This window comes from Octopus bimaculoides, chromosome 2 (genome assembly GCF_046866305.1).
Source record: "Octopus bimaculoides isolate indiv1 chromosome 2, ASM4686630v1, whole genome shotgun sequence".
Classification (NCBI taxonomy): Eukaryota; Metazoa; Mollusca; class Cephalopoda; order Octopoda; family Octopodidae; genus Octopus; species Octopus bimaculoides.
The window spans coordinates 100,119,951-100,138,870 of record NC_142929.1 but is presented as its reverse complement, the minus strand read 5'-3'; the positions used below and the strand labels follow the sequence as shown (position 1 = coordinate 100,138,870).

General features: G+C 33.5%; 1 protein-coding gene across 2 annotated transcripts in view; it reads left to right on the top strand.

Moving 5' to 3' along the window:
* LOC106881395 (putative pyridoxal-dependent decarboxylase domain-containing protein 2) overlaps nucleotides 1–18,920 on the top strand; it is a 90,697-nt gene that overhangs the window by 12,860 nt on the left and 58,917 nt on the right. Inside the window, exons 2-3 of one of the 2 annotated variants that reach the window (XM_052978494.2) lie at nucleotides 6,855–6,908; nucleotides 12,500–12,576. In XM_052978494.2, coding sequence (XP_052834454.1) covers nucleotides 6,855–6,908; nucleotides 12,500–12,576 — 131 coding nt within the window. The remainder of the gene's footprint in view (nucleotides 1–6,854; nucleotides 6,909–12,499; nucleotides 12,577–18,920) is intronic. The other variant, XM_052978495.2, reaches the window with a different exon arrangement.

Sequence of the window (18,920 nt, the reverse complement as noted above, 5' to 3'; positions counted from 1 at the left end):
TTAATAGGAGGTTAGATAGATAATTTGGAAGGTTGATAAAATAGTTTATCCTATATGTGACCTGGAATGAGTCTTGTTGCTGGGCACTGTAGCTTATTTAGTGAATGCTTTCAAACTGAGGTTTCTTCATTAGACTTCTTAATTCATATTTTCCGTTCTTTCATGAGTAAAGATCCTAGAAGCGGTAGACATGGTTTCATGCATCTAGCTCATTACAATGGTTCAGGTTAGGTGGTTGCTTCCTAATAAAGTGTGTCTCTGTTATTCTGAGTCTAAATGTATTCAACCCACCCCTGCTAGTATGCAGTTAGAGAAATCTCATTCACAGATGTTAAAAAGGATAATGATGATATGTATGTGTGTGACCTTTTAGTAGAAAACAGACAACTTCCAATAATTAGAATATTTGGAAAACTCCCCTGGAGATGAAATGACCACAATCATTATGAATCAACTGATAAGATTTTAATGTAAAATATATTCTTAAATTTCAGACAAGAGTAACAGGCTCAATGATAGGACTTGAACCAAATAGCTATTTCTCATTAGGTACCATGTTAATGGTTATACTATGGAGTGCATATAACATTTCTTCTTAACATAGTTCATGGAATCATTACTGAGGTATCCAATATTACTATGTTGGATATTAGTTGAATAATCCGTCCCAATATGAAGTGGCTGACAAGACATCATGTGACAGGATTTGTGACTCTAGCAGAGCTGTTCATGTCCAATTTCAGTGACCACTATAATTACTTTATGACATAATTTATTTATATTCTATATAGACATACACAACATCAATATAAGAGATATGAAGGTATTGCATTTTGGATGTCCATAAGCTTATATAAATCTATTTGTAGTAAATATTTTTAATGAAAATCTTGGTGAGTAATGTATAATATCGGTTATAAGATGTTATTTAAGTTGCAGTAAATGTATGTAATCTAATCAACTACACAACTTTTGTATGATCTTAGCTTGACCTATTTTAAAAAAAGTAGTAATACCCCACTTTAAAAATCCACTAAAAATCCAACATTAGTTTGAGATTTTTATTTTTTTGTTTCTGCCTTTTTGGTATTTGATAGAGACTATGTGGGCTATTTGTTTGGTTGTTGATAGTGACATGGATTGATTGATCTGCTTCTGATCCTGGTGATTTTAACATCACATGACGATTACATTGGGTTGCTTTTCAAAAGAATGCACCAAGGCAAGTTCACAAAATACTTGTCAATTTGATAGTATTTCTACTGCTTACAGTGGTGGGGTCGACTTAGACTAAGCGGCAATGAGTTATAGTAAGTACCTTGGATATGAACCGTATACTAGCGATATTGACTAATCAAACGGAAGTCTGACATTTTATTAACGTGGTTGTCTGTAACTCTCAACTCAGTCATCTGTAACTTGCTTTATTCCAGTGAGTATATTAAAGGAAGGCTTCTAAAATATTGGTGTATGTGTCATCACTAAACTTTTTGATTGTTGTTGTATAATCCCAGGTGAACCTGAATTGAACATATCTATGGCTGGTAAGCAGGTGAAACTCTGATTCAAGTAAAACCTGCATGCACCTAATTCAGAGCAAGGTGTTCACCCCAAGCATGTAGAGATTAGCTGCATAGTGTATAGTGTGGCAGTCTGTTGTTTCTGTATGCTCGTACATAGTAATCACTGTCAGAGCAGAGACAGCTATTGTGAACTTGATGGAAGTATAATAGTTGCTGTTCTTTTATACTTGTTAGTGTGCATGTTAAACTCAATTATCTTCTATGATGTAGGTTTCATTACAAACTAGAATCTATGTCTCTATTTTACTAAAAGTTTCATACTTTCTATTTTCATTTGTTTTGTGAATCTGAATTTTATATATGCACAGTTGTACACATAAATGAAATCTACTCTATATATGTATACCTCTGTAGGGGTGAACTGAATTTTCTATTAACAATTGTACTATTTGAACTATTTAGGAGATGTTGCCCTGGATTTATTTAAGGATCATTTATTTGAGAAGGTTTCCTATTTCATGTAGTTCATCAGTGATTGTTATTATATTATTAGTTATTTAAAGTTCTTAGGGTGTGGACTTTCCAGTAAATCTCTCAGGAGTTCCTGTGAGTCATCATCATTACAGTGTATCCATATCACCAACACTTTGAGATGACTTGATCTTTCTAGCTGAATGTTGCTATGATAGAGAAGGTAAATTCGTTATTGTAAGCAGTGATAACAATATAGAACTAACAAGTGTTTGTTCAAATGTTTGCTATACCAAGTTCAAATTCTTATTTGAATAGACCTAGCAATTAGTTAAGAGTTTCTGTGAAATGTTTTAAGTAACCTCTGATCTATTTACTACTTTGTATATTATTGCTAGCACAAACCCACTCCTTACCAAGTGGAGCAATTCTCAGAGGTGGGTCATTAGATTCAATTGACAGATCATATACAATAAACCATCCCTGCCCTCCTGATAACACATTGATTTCCCAATTAATTAACTCACAAATATGAATTACTTACATCTTTTGTATTGTATGGTAGTGTGGCCTCAATTTTTGTTTATAATTCTGAATTGGAACTATTTCATTTCATTTATTTTGATAATGTCCCTCTTTTGTAATTAGATAAACAAAGTCATATCTGTTGAGAATATTATAGAAATTATCCCATGTTTATTAGAACTGTTTTCTTTTTAGGTTTCTATTTTGAGTTTCAATATAAATATTGACTCTATTTGTTTGGTGTAAACACATCAGCTATGCCATTTCAGTACAACAATGAAGAAAATTGGATCTATTACTTAGACTATACATACTTCCAGAAATGGAAGACTGCAGCAGACTCCATAAACTTGGTGATGCTAGGTTGAGGTTAGTTAAAATTGTGTGTTTGATATTGTTTGAACTGCTATGTTAGTAGAATAGGTAACTTTCCCCCCTTGTTCACAGGGATATTTGGTCTCTTAATTATGTAACAACTTGTGCAAGACAAGACCTGTGGTCTTTTAACCATTTATATGCTTGGCAAATTTGTTAACAGTCTGATGACCTACGAAAGACAAATCAATTTGGTACGTTTATTGTTAAAGACATATGCTCTACACTCTAAAAATAAAGAAATTTCGAAACCCTAAGAGAATTATATATTATACATTTGAAAATGAAATGTACAAATAAAGCATTGACATCACAAACTATTAGAAAGTAATAATTCTGAATAAGAAGTGATATAAGCATAGAGATAACCTCCTTTGTCCTCTTATTTGGGGCAACCTTTCTAGTGCTAGTGGTATGATAAAATGCATCCAATCTACATTGCAAGACATACACAACAAGAAATTTGGTCAGTTTTCTCTGTTGTGTTAAGAGCAAACTGATGCAAAGTGCAACAAATGACAAGATCTGTCCAACCATGACAGCATGGGAAAACAGGCACAAAATGATGATAGTCAAATGTTTTTAGACAATTTGAAATATTTTCTAAATTATACAGTTGCCAGTTTATATGCTTGCTCCTCATCATCGTCATTGTTGATGCTGTCATGGATTAAGTCTGCAATTCAGCATCTGCTCTTATATCTCATTTCTTTGTTGCTTTAGCCATGGTATAATGTTATGAGTTCTGACTGGAGCTGTGGAGTTAGATTTGCAAGCAATTACTGAGTTTAGTCAGTAAAATTGTATCTATTCCGAGTAACTCCATAGCTGTTTCTGACTCCAATTGAAATTAAATTGTAATATAATGCTCATGGTATTGTATCTATGATGTAAAAAAAAAAAAAAGAACTCAAATCTATTATTTACATCGATTCAGTGAAATGAATATTTTAAAACAGTGACCAAACAGAGGCATTCTCTGAAGTAGCAATTTGCATGAAATGGTTACAGGTACTTCCTGAATGTTTCTGAAATACAGAACAAAGAAGTTAGAAGCATTTGTAACTCAAAATTATCCTTTTCATTGAGGACTTCGAAGCAAACTTAGTGAAAATGGAACATTCGAGAGTAAAGTGCCACTGCTTAAATATCAGAAAACAACCAGTCAATTTCCAAATACAGAAATGCTAGTAAGATTTTTCAAATGAATTATAAGAAGTAGAAAAATATGACCACCCATTGAGAATGATCTTTGTTTACCTACAAATTATTTGTGATGTCGCTAGAGCAACAAGGACATCCACTTAAGTTAGTGGTAAAAAACTTATTCACTTAAATCTTATATTCAAACAATGGCTTAATCACAAAAAAGGAAGGCTTTTGTAAATAATTGAGTTTATTGCATTTAAAATGGTCATTTGTTAAGTTGCTTTACGTGTCAGTCTTTTAGTTTCAACATAGGTGTACTTAAGATTTATGGACTGATAAAGAGAGAGACGTTCCTGATTTTCTTTCTGAATGTTTTTTTAGTTTATCCTTTTACTATGAAGTCTTCTTGTACTTTCACTTGCAGTTGATTTCTCCAGTGCATCTGATACATTTAAAATGCATTGGATATATCAAATGTCATCATTGTTGGATTTTTGTCCATTTTTCCCACATCGACATGGGCTCAACAGATTTGCAACACAGCAATCTTTTTTTTGTGTATCTCGACTGCTAATACTTTACATTATCCATTTACTGACTCATTAATGGTGTTTTTAAGCTTATGTTTTGCTTTTGTTCTTTTTTTTCACTGAATACTGCTGTTCTTATTGTCAGCCAATGTCAGGCTGACTGTATGTTGGTTGCCATTCAACAATGAACCAGGTGCTACAGTATTATGGTTTAAGTAGTTATGTGTCTGATCACTGTTAGAGAGATAGATAAGCGTTGTGCTATGTAGGATAATATATCTAACCTCTGGAAGGTTAGTATTAGGAAGTGAATAACAGTGCTATATGGCTTTGTCTATTCGAAGGATATAATGATAGCAATTGCTTAAATCAGACTACAGCTAATAAAGGATACAATGGTAGAAATTGCTTAAAACAGACTACAGCTGACGAAGGATACAATGGTAGAAATTGCTTAAATCAGACTACAGCTAACGAAGGATACAATGGTAGAAATTGCTTAAATCAGACTACAGCTAATAAAGGATGCAATGATAGAAATTGCTTAAATCAGACTACAAATAATGAAGGATACATACAGTGGTCGTAGTTGCTTAAATCAGACTACAGCTCATAATGGATACAATGGTAGAAATTGCTTAAACCAGACTACAGCTAATAAAGGATGCAATGATAGAAATTGCTTAAATCAGACTACAAATAATGAAGGATACATACAGTGGTCGTAGTTGCTTAAAACAGACCACAGCTTTTGGAGATAAATTGATTTACCTTGACTTTACTCACTTATGCTTTATGCTCTGCATGTAGTGGTGGTCAGCTGCCACTCCTCACTCCTTCCAGGTCATGTCTCAAAACATATATGCTTGTTGCTGCCATAAAGGGTTCAACAATACAGATTCTGACCATCCTTGTATTCATTTCTTCAGTGATATGATCATCGGGATAATGTAACTAAACACAACTAAATGCTTGTACAGTTCTCTAGTCTCTCTTATTTCCTCTTTGTTGCACAGAAGTATATAATTGCCACAGAAGTATATTTTCAATTAGAATTTCTTTTCATATATTATTTTTTGTGTGATGTGTATATGTTTTGTATATTATCTTGTGTCTAGTTAAGTGTTGTTCCTTTTTTTGTAATTGTCAATGTTGTTGAATGCTGATCTACTGATGCAGGTCAGTGCTATATTTCTGCCTGAGATAATAGTTATACTAGTTATTGTGTAGTACTGACCTTATTTTCTCTTGACTATTGTTGACTAATATTATATTTCTGACAGAGAATAAAACAACTTACAAAGGAATTAAAACCTTGACCTTTAGTTTTAGTTTTCTTAGAACTGATGTAGAGAGGAGACTCCAAAACTGACTTGTTCTTTGTCAAGAAAATTTTATATTTCAAGGCCTTTGTGAAAACAGAATTTAAAAAATGATTTAGTATTATAGAAGCTTCAGTTTCTGGTTGAAAAAAAAAAAAAAAGAAAACTTTTTATTTTCCTTATCATCAGCTGAGATTATTAGGGAATGACTATGATCTCTGAGATAATTTTATGATAAACACAAAAAAAAGTTTCTTATTATTATGTTAGTCATTATCATGTCAGGATGAATAGCAGCTGTGAAATGGAGATGTTTTGGCAATGATTTCTGAATATTTGCTGTGTTGATTTCCTATACTGCAAAAAAAAAAAAAAAAAAAAAAAGAATTTGTTACTTTGGAGTGTTGCTGCCTGTCATTGTTGCTTGTCTCCAGCTGTGATCACCCTGTCTTTTATTCAGAGCTGTATACCTTGTACTGCATTATATAATGTGGTCTTTCCATCTTTAAGATGATAGGGTATAATTTACAGGGAATTTGACTACTATTTCTAGCAGATCAAGCATCCACATCGAGGTTCCCTCATTGATTTGTTGTTACTGATGGAAGTGTGCAAACTAATTGGCAGGAGCCAAGATTGTAAATATTGTGATTACAAAATGAAAGACTAAAATAAAGTGGTGTTATCAAGAGTATGTGATAAGATGTATTAGAAAGGAGGTTATTGATGCAATTGGTAGGGGAGATGACAGCTTCTTAGAGAATGTATAAGTTTGTGGTGTTGCAGACAGAAAATACTCTACATGACTGCTGCATTGGAGCACCTCGTGAGAAAACAAAAATTTCCAGTTGTTAGGTCAAACATATAATCAATAGGTAGGGATTTAAGCCAAGATTTCTTGATGTGAAACTTTATGTAAAACTATACAAATGTTCACAGTAACAATGTAATGTTTTCAGATTCTCAACGGCAAGAAATTACTGGTGAATAACACTATAGTGCAAGTCATTAAGGTATTTGGATTTCACTAATTTCCACTGATGGGTTACTAAAGAAGGAATGATATTTTGGATATATTTGGACTGAGAACAGCAAGTTTATAAATGGATGCATTAAAGAGGTTGTGTTCTTGAGACACACAAGTGGCTGCTTATGTATTCATTTGTAGTTGATTTTTTTTTGTTGTTGTTTTGTTTTTGAAGCTGATGTTAATAAGATCTGACATTGGCTATGATTGATGAAGCTGTGATCTAGGTATGCAAATATTTGAGTAATATGAAGTTTTTTACATGTTTCTGTATATATATTTTTATCAGAGGAGGAGAGATAGTGTCCAGACCCTCCTAACTGTTGAGATTTATAAGTGGAGAGAAAGTTACAGAAGCTGACTGCTCTTTGAGGAGGGGCAAGAGTGGGAGAAGTATTTAGTGCAGAATTTGGGTGATGAGACATTTGTAGGGATGTAGGACAGACTGGTGCGTGGAATGGGTGTATGTGAAAGGAGTATGCAGCTAATGAGCTTATGCTTGTAATGTGAGTTTATTCTTGTTAATCAGAGGAATGGTTTATTTGGATGCAGTTAAGACTGTTTGTTGCTAACTTACTGTATAAAATATCTAAATTGGTAATATAATTCTTGTTATGAAAGAATTCATTTTCTCCCTTCATCACTTCACAGCTGCATAAAGGAAAACAACTCCATATTCATTTAAAATATCTTCCCCTCTTGTCATGCTTTTGTATGAAACAAGAATGGCTTGATAGCTATCATAACTAGGTTATGAATGAAAACATACAATAACATAGCTAGGTAAGTGCAGGATACTGTACTTAAGGAAGGTGAAGTAAACCAAAAATAACTATAAACCCTATGAGAAATTAAAAATAAATAATTTGTGATAATAAAAATTTAATTTGAGAAGGGGTAGAGGAGAGAACCCTCAAAATTTTTATCAGTCAAGAGTTAAAGGTGTGCAGTGATTTCTAGTAGAGACAGTAACACGTTTGGACATGTTTAGCATTATTGGGTCTCTTCAGCAAAGTGTAGCTTACCAAGATCTTAATGTAGCTAGTAGAAATAGCGTTTTGTGAGAACATTCACTGGTTAGGCAAATGAAATGATTGACTTTGGAAAATTCCTCAAGAGTGACAACTATATGCAGGTTACCATTCTTGAAGTGGTGAAGCAAAAATACTTTTTAATTAATTTAATTTGCCTAATAAATTAATTCACTTCAGAATATCTCTTGAGGGGTTGCATTTTGCTGAGGAGGTAAAAAGTGAACCAAAATATGATTTGAGTGGTCACTGGAACTACCAAAAATCAAACTCACTTCCCCACAATTGCATATTGCTGATGAATTTTTGATTGATTAAAAATTCAGGAGTTCACTCCTCTGCCCTTTCTGAGAATAAATATTCATTAATATTGATGAGTTTTGTCTCATTAGAGTCACAATTTCAATTCATTAAAAATAATTATTGAGTTTACTGCATTAAATCTAGTAGTCTCTGTATTCTCCGTACAGAATTCAGATTTGGTAAATTTTTCCATGTCATAGCATAGCTATATATATGTAGATGCATAAGTTCCTCATGTAACTTAATGAAGACAACCCTGAAAACTACACTGTGAAAGTATAAAAAATTTAATTTCTCAAACCACAATAAAAGCAATATACACTGAAACATGGCTCTAATGAAAACAAATTGCCTTAAGTGTAGAGAGGAATAACACCTCATGTTCTGGTGCCACAATATATTTACTTTCATTATAATGAATAAATCTGGTGTTCGAAAGAACATCTCAGCTACTAGATACTAATTCTATTGCTGAGTGTTATACTGTATAAGTATCTTGAAGTATTAGAGGCAACAGCTGGAGTTATTTGATACAATCCAAGTCAAAACTACTTGTTTTGTCTGACCTAATCATTATGCACTAGTTTGATAATTTTGATCAGTATATATGTATTATACAATTACTACATGTAACAAAGATTCTTTTTCTTTCCTAAACTGGACTTAACCAAGTTTTTTCATTCTGACAGCCAGCTGTTTTAGAATTTCTTTATTCTCTAATATTTTATTTTATTTTTTTTTTTTACTATCTTATTAACTGTTCATATTCCTAATGTCCTTCCAAAAGAGAAAAAAAATGTGTGTGAATCTAATAGAAATGGTCTCTCTTTTGATTACATTTATGATTTGGGGTAGTCAGTATTTTAGTAGTTGTTGATCAGTTTTCTCTTGTCTTGCAGATTTGGTCTAATGTCTCTTTCATTATTCTTTTACTGGTTCCTGTCAATGAACTGTGAATATGCTGAGGCACCACTTTCAAGGAACTATGTCAACTCCAGTATTTATGTCTGGTACTTCAAAACAAAAGTCATGGTGGTAGGAAAAGAGAAAGTAAACATTAACATCGAACTGGGCTGTGTGAGAATCAAACAAGTTAAATTCTACAAATATCCTGCAACCCAAATCTTTGATGAAAGCAAATGTAAGAAAGAAATTAGGACATGGCAAGAACAGCTATGGAAAAGCTTAATAACATCTGGACCAACATAAGTGCCTCAACTAAGTTAAAAGCAAGGCCAGTGTGAGTGCTCATTCGACTGATAGACATTTATGGTTGTGAAGCATGGACTCTGAACAAATTTGAAGAGAGCATAATAACTGCATTTGAAATGTCATTTGAAATGTGGGTGTATAGGAGAATGTTACAAGTCTCTTACAAGAACCATTGGACAAATGAATGGATATTACAAGTGGATGGAAGACAACCCCTGAACATTGTGAAAAAAAAAAAGAAAAGAAAAAGCTTATCTATTATAGCTATATCTGAAGAAGCAGAGTTCTGGAAAACATTATCATAGAAAGAAGAGTAGAGGGGAGAAGATCAAGAAGCAGGCAAAGAACGCAATGTATGGACAATATCACGAGCTGGTTGGACAAGAGTGGCAAAGCAACTACAGAACTCATACTCAATCAGGAAGACTTTGATTATAATGTCATCAATGCATTGCAGGCGTACAATACATGATGACAACTTCATTAGTCTCCTAAGATATGAAATGCAAAGACGACATTTTGTAAATGAGATAACTCAGACATTTTTGTCTGAATGTAATGGTTGTCACCCCACATTGAAATGAGCATCTATGTGTATGCGTGTATGTATGTAAAAGGAGAGCACAAGCATTTGGTGGTTTGGAGTCATGCATTTGGCACCAATGACATATAAATAACAACACAAAATTGGCTCTTTACAAATCGTTTGTTTTACCATCCCTGTTGTATTCTTCTGAAACATGGATGTGTTACGAAAGACATTTCAAAGTGTTATAATGGTTCCACAGAAATGTCTTTGTCACATTTTAAACATTAAATGGAGCTTTTTTTACTTCAGACATAGATTTCTTTGCATCTGCAGGCATCACTTCAATTAAGTCAATGATTCTGAAGAATCAAATGAGATGGTCTGGCCATATTGCTCGAATGGTGGATGAATACACCCAAACAGCTGTTTTAGGGCGAGCTTGCAGAAGGGAAATGCAGTTGGTGTAAACCTAAAAAGAGGTTTAAGGATGGCATAAAGACTACCATGAAGTCACTTGGAATGGATTCAAAGGTCATAGAAACCTTTGCTTCAAATCAAGTTGGATGGCGAACAAAAGTGTGGAGTGGAGTGAAAACATTTGAAGAGGCCAGGGTAACATATGCAAGACTCAAGAGAGATTTAAAGAAGAATGTTGTGATTGAGAAGGTGAATCTCAGTGGCCTTTTTGTGTGCACAGTGACAGACCATGCTTTTTTTTCTGGGCTCAAATTTCATTTGAGGCCCATGAAAAACGAACCTCCACCAACTATTTTGCCTATATATCTGTGTACACCTTTCAATGTTGTGTATGCCATAAGGTCTGCAATTCTGATGGAGGCCTTGAAAGATCAGAACTTAACTGCAGCTCTTGGTGGTCCAGATTAGATATGCAATCTATGTGTGTGTCTTTTCAATACATTGCCTTGTTTAAAAAGCCACATCAGATGCCATTATGAATCTAAGGTGTGGGTACAAGAGGTGCTCAGGTTCTGCATAAGGAGTAGACTCTGTGTGTGTGTGTGTGTGTGTGTGTGTGTGTGTATGTATGCATGCATGTGTGGCATTCATGTATGCATATATGTATGTATGTATGTATGCATGTATGTATGTATGTATGTATGTGAGTGAGTTAGATAGTCAATCAATCCAACCAAATTTCACTTACAGACCATTGATCAACTTGATGTGGCAGAAGAAGGCTCCAGCTCAAAGTTTAGCAGCACATTGATATTGAATTTGGAACTGAATTTGTTGGTTATACCATAAAGCACTTCTTTGGGATTTTACCCCTATCTACTTTCAAATGGTCTCTGATTAATAGCCATAATATTACTTAACCTTTGCTCAAGTATAATCTCTGTCTCTTTAAAATTGCCTCTGTTCCAATAAACTCACTAACTTTGTACTCCTGTCCTCTCTACCTGTAACTCTACTTTCTGCTTCCTAATACCTCGTACACTCATATAACTTGATACTCTACCTAACACGTGTACACTCTGTAAAGTGGTTGGTGTTAGGAAAAGCATCCAACTGTAGAAATCATGCCAAAACAGATATTGCAACTTGATCTCTTGTTGAACCTTCTGACCCATGTCAGCATGGAAAATAGACATTAACTGATAATGATTATGTGTGTGTGTTTGTCCTGTTACTAAGAGATGTTATCAAAGTTAAAATGAATGTTAATTGTGGTGATGGTTTTAGTTGGGTGTTGATCACAAGTAGTGAAGGTGTTTTGTGCACATTTACCTAGGATATGTACTGTCTGCTTTGGTGCTGTTAAATGAGATTAAGCTGTTGAACTTCAGTTGTAATTTTTTGTAACTAAGTCTTTGTCAATTCTGACCATGCAGGTCTTGAAGGAGCCATTACGAGTTCATAAAAGTGAAATATAAGTGCAAAATAAAGAGAAAGAATGTAGGATGATGTCATTTGCATAGAAATGAATAAGGGGTGGCATAGGATGTTACATGATCATTCTCAGATGTAGCGTTTCTGGCTCTTTAGCCTTCTTCAATGGGAAATACCGAAGAGAGGTAACTCCGAGCAGATTTAAAACCATGTGCTTTAACTAAAGCACAGTCAACAGCATTGACTGTGTTTCATTGTTGGACCACACGGTCGTAGACATTCAGCATCAAGTATCAGTGCCAAGCAGTAATTATGACTACGCAAAATTTAGGTTAGTTAAAATATGTTCATGACATATTTCAACCTACAGTTATAGATGTTATTTATTAGTCTCTAATAAATTGTTTTGCTTCTCATTTTCAGCATAAATTTGAAATTTAAAACAGTGTTACTTTCTATTTTGTTAAGTATGTATTAATTTTAAGAGAACCATTGTGTATGCATGTTTTACATGTGAATTATATCATCATATTTTCAACTACAAACAGCGATAGTTTGCTATATATGTTTGCATGTCACTGTATTTCTTATAACTAAAAATAGAAGGCAGTTTTCTGCAGCGAGTGATTATCTAAATTGTTTCTATTTCAGTATTTTGATCACCCTGTATTGTCCACTGTAGAAGACAAAGTTGGTGAAAGTTTCAACATAATTGAAGACAGTAATATGTGAGTAGTCTCTTGCACAATATATGTTTTGAATGCAACTTTTGGTAGTTGGTGGTGGGGGAGGAGGAGGATTGGTTGTGGATGAGGGTCATATTATTGACCTCATTTACTTTATTCATATTATCAAATTTAATTGCAGAGAGACAGTAATATTGGTTGACTGTCTTGTCTTTTTTTTTGTATTGTCTTTTATCTTTTACTTGTTTCAATCACTGGACTGCAGCCATGTTTGGGTACCACCTTGAAGTATTTAGCCTAACAAATCAACTCCACTTCTTATTTTTAAGCCTGATTCTTATTCTTCTGGTCTCTTTTGCTGAACTGCCAAGTTACAACCATGTAGACAAGCCAACACCAGTTTCCTAGCCACTCAACACATATGCATATAGATGATGGGCTTCCACACAGTTTCCATCTACCAAATTCTCTCATACGGTATTGAAAGCCTGGGGCTAACTAAAAGACAGAGTGCTCAGACTGTCACATGATGGCACTGAACCCCAAATCACATGGTTGCAAAGCAAGCTTCTTAATTACACAACCATGTTTGATTTGATGTATAATATTAGTAATTAAAGTTTTTGGTGATTATAGTTTTGAGAAGATGATTGATTATTTGATTTTTACCGCTATGTTTTCACTTTCTTTTCTTAATAGACTCAGCGATAGTTTCAGAAAATTTGGGCCTTAAATTTACAGTTTGTGTAACTGTTGTTGTTGTTTAGACCCAGGTCAACCCTTATCTACAAACTTCTGATCAAAGACATTCCAGCTCTCAGCATTCTGTTCTTCTCTAAGGCAGGGGTTTTCAAACTTTTTGACTTGTGGACCCCTTTATATTTCAGGCTTTACCTTAGGGACCTCCTTATAAACGCTTATGAAATTTACACATGAATATTTGTTTAAAATAACATATTTTTACATTTATTTATTTAACAGTATTTAACAAATAGGTTTATTGTCAATTAAAAGATTTCAATTAAAAAACATTTATAAAATCAAATTGCCCATAAAAAGTATTTGCTGTCCATAGACCCCTTGTCTTGTCCTTGCGGACCCCCTGTGGTCCGGGAACCACAGTTTGAAAACCCCTGCTCTAAGGCATTGCATATTGAGGGCTACATTATCTAGTGTGTCTCTGCTTTCAAAATAGTAGTGTAATATGAAAGAAATTTGACTGCTATTTCTTGCAATTTCAACAGCCTCTAGAGGCCCCTTCATTGAATTGAGTGCAAATATTTTTAGGGCTAGATGTTCTTCTTACCTTTGTGTACTTCTCACTCCTCTGATACTCAAAAAAAATACTAATAATATATTTGTATCAACATAATTACTTATAACCACTTACTATTTTTAAAATTTGCATCTGTGTGTATGTATGAATATGCATGTGTGTGAGTGAGTTTTATACGAACGCAACGTATCAAAACACTTTTTAATTATATTATGCTTCTACTGCTTATGGAAGTAAGTCATATCACCTTTATGGTATTTTTTTTCAGGATAAGCTAAGTCAATTATCTTTTATAGAAACACAGTACCACACTATAATAGGAACAAATGGTCCTTAGTCTAGACTTCTAGTACCTTAATGTCTCAGCCATCTGCAATTTTCAGTATCTTGAGTACATGCCAGAATTCCAGAGGTAGGTAATGTAAATAGCAGAGTGTATGTAATTAATTAATAAGACATTGTATTTCATTTCACTACAAACAATGGAAATTCTAATTTTAGATTCAAAATCAGCCTTCTCCTTTACTTATATCATATGGATGCTTATATTGATTAATGTGTCAAGTGGGTGAGAGTATAGCACATTCTCTGTTTTATCTGATTTTATTGCTATTTGCAAGGTTGCAGCGGTGGAGTATTTCTCTTAGTTCATTTTGGAGGGCAGTAGGAACATGAAGAGGTGAGAAGGCATGAGTGATGTTGGTGTAGTTTGTGCAAAGCTTTACAAGCTGGAATACAAAGTGGAAAAAAAGAAATTTCTACAAAGAGATTTGCTTGGCATGAAAGACTGAAGGTAAGGTTTGGTATGGAACTTTAAAAAAAAAAAAAAAAAAAGAGGAGATTGATAATGACAGAAATATAAGAGTTTTGGAGTATATTCACGAGTGGTTCGAACACCGCTAGCATGTTCAGAAGAACAAAGTTCAAGTGAAAATAATTATCAGTGAGGAGGGTTTTATCACTCACACAAATAGCTTTCATTTGACATCTTCTTTAAAGAAGCTATCTCAACAAAATAGACTTGTTCTTAGGTGACATGTTGTTATAAGACTTGTTTTTAAGTTCCACTATTGCACCTAATTAATTAAAAGTTGTATTAGTTCTCTTGTTTACTTGGAGTTTAAATCATGATTGTTATGACTATATGGGGACAGTAATGGATATAAAGGAAGTGTAATGGTCAGAAATATTGTATATAAAAGTGTTTTGTTAAAAGACCTATTGTGTAAATGGTGAGGTAATTCACAGCCTAATAAGTAATAGGTAATTGATTTTCATGTGTGGCTGGATTTTAAATTTGTTTCTTTTTTGGTTTTGATAATGGTAAAAGGGCAGTGTTTATGATCTTTGCCCAAACTCTGAGTTTAGTTTGTATGTATGGAGTGGGAACTATGACTTCTGAGCTACTGCTACTCTACTATTTTGATCCTTGTTAGTATTCTGACTGGAAGTTTGTAGATTCTTGAGGGTCTACCAACAAATAGGGCAGTCTCCTGAAGTATTACTTAGGGGATTAGTTCCTATCATATCTGCTGGCAGGTTACTGCTGTAAAATCAGTCCTACCTTTATTTTCTAACACAAAAACATGACATGACAAAGGTGAAGTAGGAAGTAGTATATGAAGATATTTAGTTATCTGCAGACTGGAGACCATAGTGATGATAATTATCTGCAGATCATGAAGATATTTAATTATTTACAGAAAGGAGACTATAGTGTTTTATCATGACAGTGGCAGTAGAGAAGTTGTCTTAGTGGACACCGATCCCTCTCTGTCCTGTACTAGTATTTTGCAATTCAGAGTGACTAGGGTTCCTACACAAGTTGTTTTCACTTGAGATTTACTTGTCTTAATTTTCCTGAAGTAACTCTGTGTTGTTTCCATTTGCAAGACTATGGATAATAGCAAATTATCAAAGACAGTAGAGAGAGAGAGAATGTTGAAAATTAAACAGATGTATGTTATTGCTAAATATTGATGAAAGAGAGGGCAGAATGGTTGAAAGGTAGAGAAAAAGTAGGAGTGAGGAGGAAGTAAAAAGAACCTGTGGTAGTTGAAGGAGACTCAAGGATAGGGTAGATGAAGTCCAGTTGACAACAGTATACTAAAAATACTACATTGATGTAGTTACTAAATGTACTATGTAAAACTGTTGTTAATTTAAACTACAGTAAGTAGTTACTAAATGTTCTCTTTAAGGCTGTGGCTAATTTAGACTCAATGAGTATTTAGTAAATGTACTATGTAAAACTGATGTTAATACAAACTACAGTTAAATAGTTACTAATTGTAATAGTTACAATGTCTGACTGATAAAGTAAACCATTGAAAATCACTGATCAAATATACCTCTGTGGTACTTTGATTTCAAGGCATCAGTATCCATCCATAGACCTATTTCTTGCTCCAATAATTGTTGACTCATTAAGTCATTTTATTCTCTCTTTATAATAAATGGCAGGCTATTCTAGTATAGACTAATAGAATAGTTTTTTGATCTCAATGCAGTATTCGTATGCTGCATTATTATGGAATAAATGTAGAATATCCAATACCACATTATCTGCACAACCAAAAAAAGGGAGAAAAATAAAAAGTTAATCATTTTGCAAGTAATACGATACTATCATAATTAACAATACAAAATATAACAAAAAATAGTCACTGTTTCTCTTTAGAATATACTATCATTCTAATTGGCAGGCATTATTCTTGTTCTTATTGGTCTGTTAGGATTATTTGTTGCAATTATAGTAGAGTGATGATCTGATCTGTTCCCTTCATTTACTATATCCAAACTTATGCTATCAGCATTGCTGTATGAGTTGTTGTACTTGCTTAGCCCTTTAGCATTCAGATTACTCTGTCAAATGTATTGTTTATTTATTCATATTATTTTGAATTAATTATGTATTATCTTGTAACTTTGAAGTTTCAATAATGTAGACATTGTAGGTTAGGTGTGAGATGTTGGATCTGGCTTGTTTGAACATAAAACAGAATATTTGGGCCAGATATGGCTAGTTTAACTGCTAAAAGGTTAAGGATAAAATTATCTGGACTTTCCAGTGTAGTACATATAAAGTTAAAGATTATGCTATGAAGTGATTGCATGAGTAAATCCTAGATGGCTTTCATTATTCATTAGTGTTCTTTATTCAACTGTTTTCTTTTATTGCATTAGATATAACTGAGCAATTTCCATATCTCTTTATTGTTTTGTTCATTTTATCTATTTTATTTGATGAAGGATGGCAACTCCTAACCTTAAATGCTCTTTGACTGATTGCTTTATCTCTAATGAAAATAGTTTAGTTTAGCAAACGAAAGGAATAATAAAGAGATACATTGAATGACACATAAATATGAAATACTGTCTAAATGTAAGAATTGCTCGTTTTAGTAATCTTTTCCAGTCCTACAATATCAAATGACTGTCGCTGCCAAGATATTCTTGATAAGTGGCCAGTTGTAATCCTGATGAACCTTGACCTTTATAAATCTAATTATATCTGTAAAGTGGTTTTTAATAAGCTGTTGCAATTGAATCTTTTCGTATAAGCAATTTGTCTATCTAAACCAGAGTGTTCCATCTCTTCATTGTTTTTCCTATCACCGTTTGACATATAAGTTGTTCCCTTTAACAATTGCAGAATGTCTGCTTAAGGCATTTGCAACCAAAACTCTCTCTTCTTGGATGAAATTGCATTTCATGTGGGAACTCTGTGAGGTAGTCTTCCAACAATACAGTTTAGTAATTTTTGATAACAAATAAACCAAATCTCAAATTGGAAAGCTCTTGTTTGTTGATCTGTAACAAATTTGAATTTTTGTGCTAACAGGTTATGTCACATTTGTTTGAGTGATGTAGCAGGGGCTTCTAACTCTGCTGTATGTCATTTCTTTTCAATATCCTTCAATCTATATGAACAGAAATTATATTGGGTGTCAGTTTTCCTTTAGAATAGCCATCAGTGATTCAGATGTGTCTGTTTCAAGAGTAACTAGTGAATCGTATGTTAAAACAAATAAAGAAACTGCTATAATACTCTTTCTCTCTCTCTCTCTCTCTCTCTCTCTCTCTCTCTCCCTCCCTCTCTCTCTCTCTCTCTCTCTCTCTCTCTCTCTCTCTCTCTCTCTCTCTCTCAGTTTCTCAATTACATTAACAGAATAGGCACAGATATGGTCGTGTGGTTAAAAAGTTCCCTTTGCACAAATATTTATTTTCACTTCAGACCTGCTGTGCAGCATCTTGGGCAGCAACTATCTTCTTCTATAGAAAATGAGTGAAATGAAAACGTTCTTACTTGAAAGTGAGCTGTTGGTTAGTGGCAAAAAGGGCATCAAGCTTAAAACGATGTCCAACAATATGTATTCAACTAACCCTTGCTAGGACGGAAAAACAAATGTGAAATGAATTGATGAAACATTCAACTGACAACAGAAGATGGTTGATTTGTTTAGTTTTAAACAAGGGTGCTGCAGTATCAACAAATCTTTTTTCTCCTTTTGAATAATTTACAATTTACCCAATGAAATGTTCAAATTCATTGGAGTTTCCAGGCATCATAGATCCAAGTAGTGGGACTCGTCTTCTCTAAAATTGTGATTCAGTAACTCTGAATTTACATTTTTAAATGTTGAATGAAAGCTCTACCTTTTGGGCCCATTTGCAGAAAGCTTGCAAATTTGTCACATATGATCTGTTAGTTTCCTCACATATCACCATGTCAACAAAGTAATAAACAGTCTCTTTTAAGTTCTTAACAATTTAAGTGTAATCTATGTGTACAGTTTGGTTTTAATTATTTGAAATTATGCATCACAACAATTTTCACATTCCAGAGGTTATTGGCTAAGGCAAGCTGTTGTTGACTATGGCAAGCTTTTGTAACAGATACCAGTATAGGACTATCATAATCTTATATAATTCTGCTGTCAGTAAATTAACATAATTATATAAGGCAATTAAAGAATATCCAATACTACAGCTATGTTAGATTTGTTGGATTAAACTATAGTCAAGTAAGTTAATGTACTTATCATCATCATCATTATCATCAATTAATTTCCATTTTCCATTCTGGCATGGATTGGATGGTTTGGCA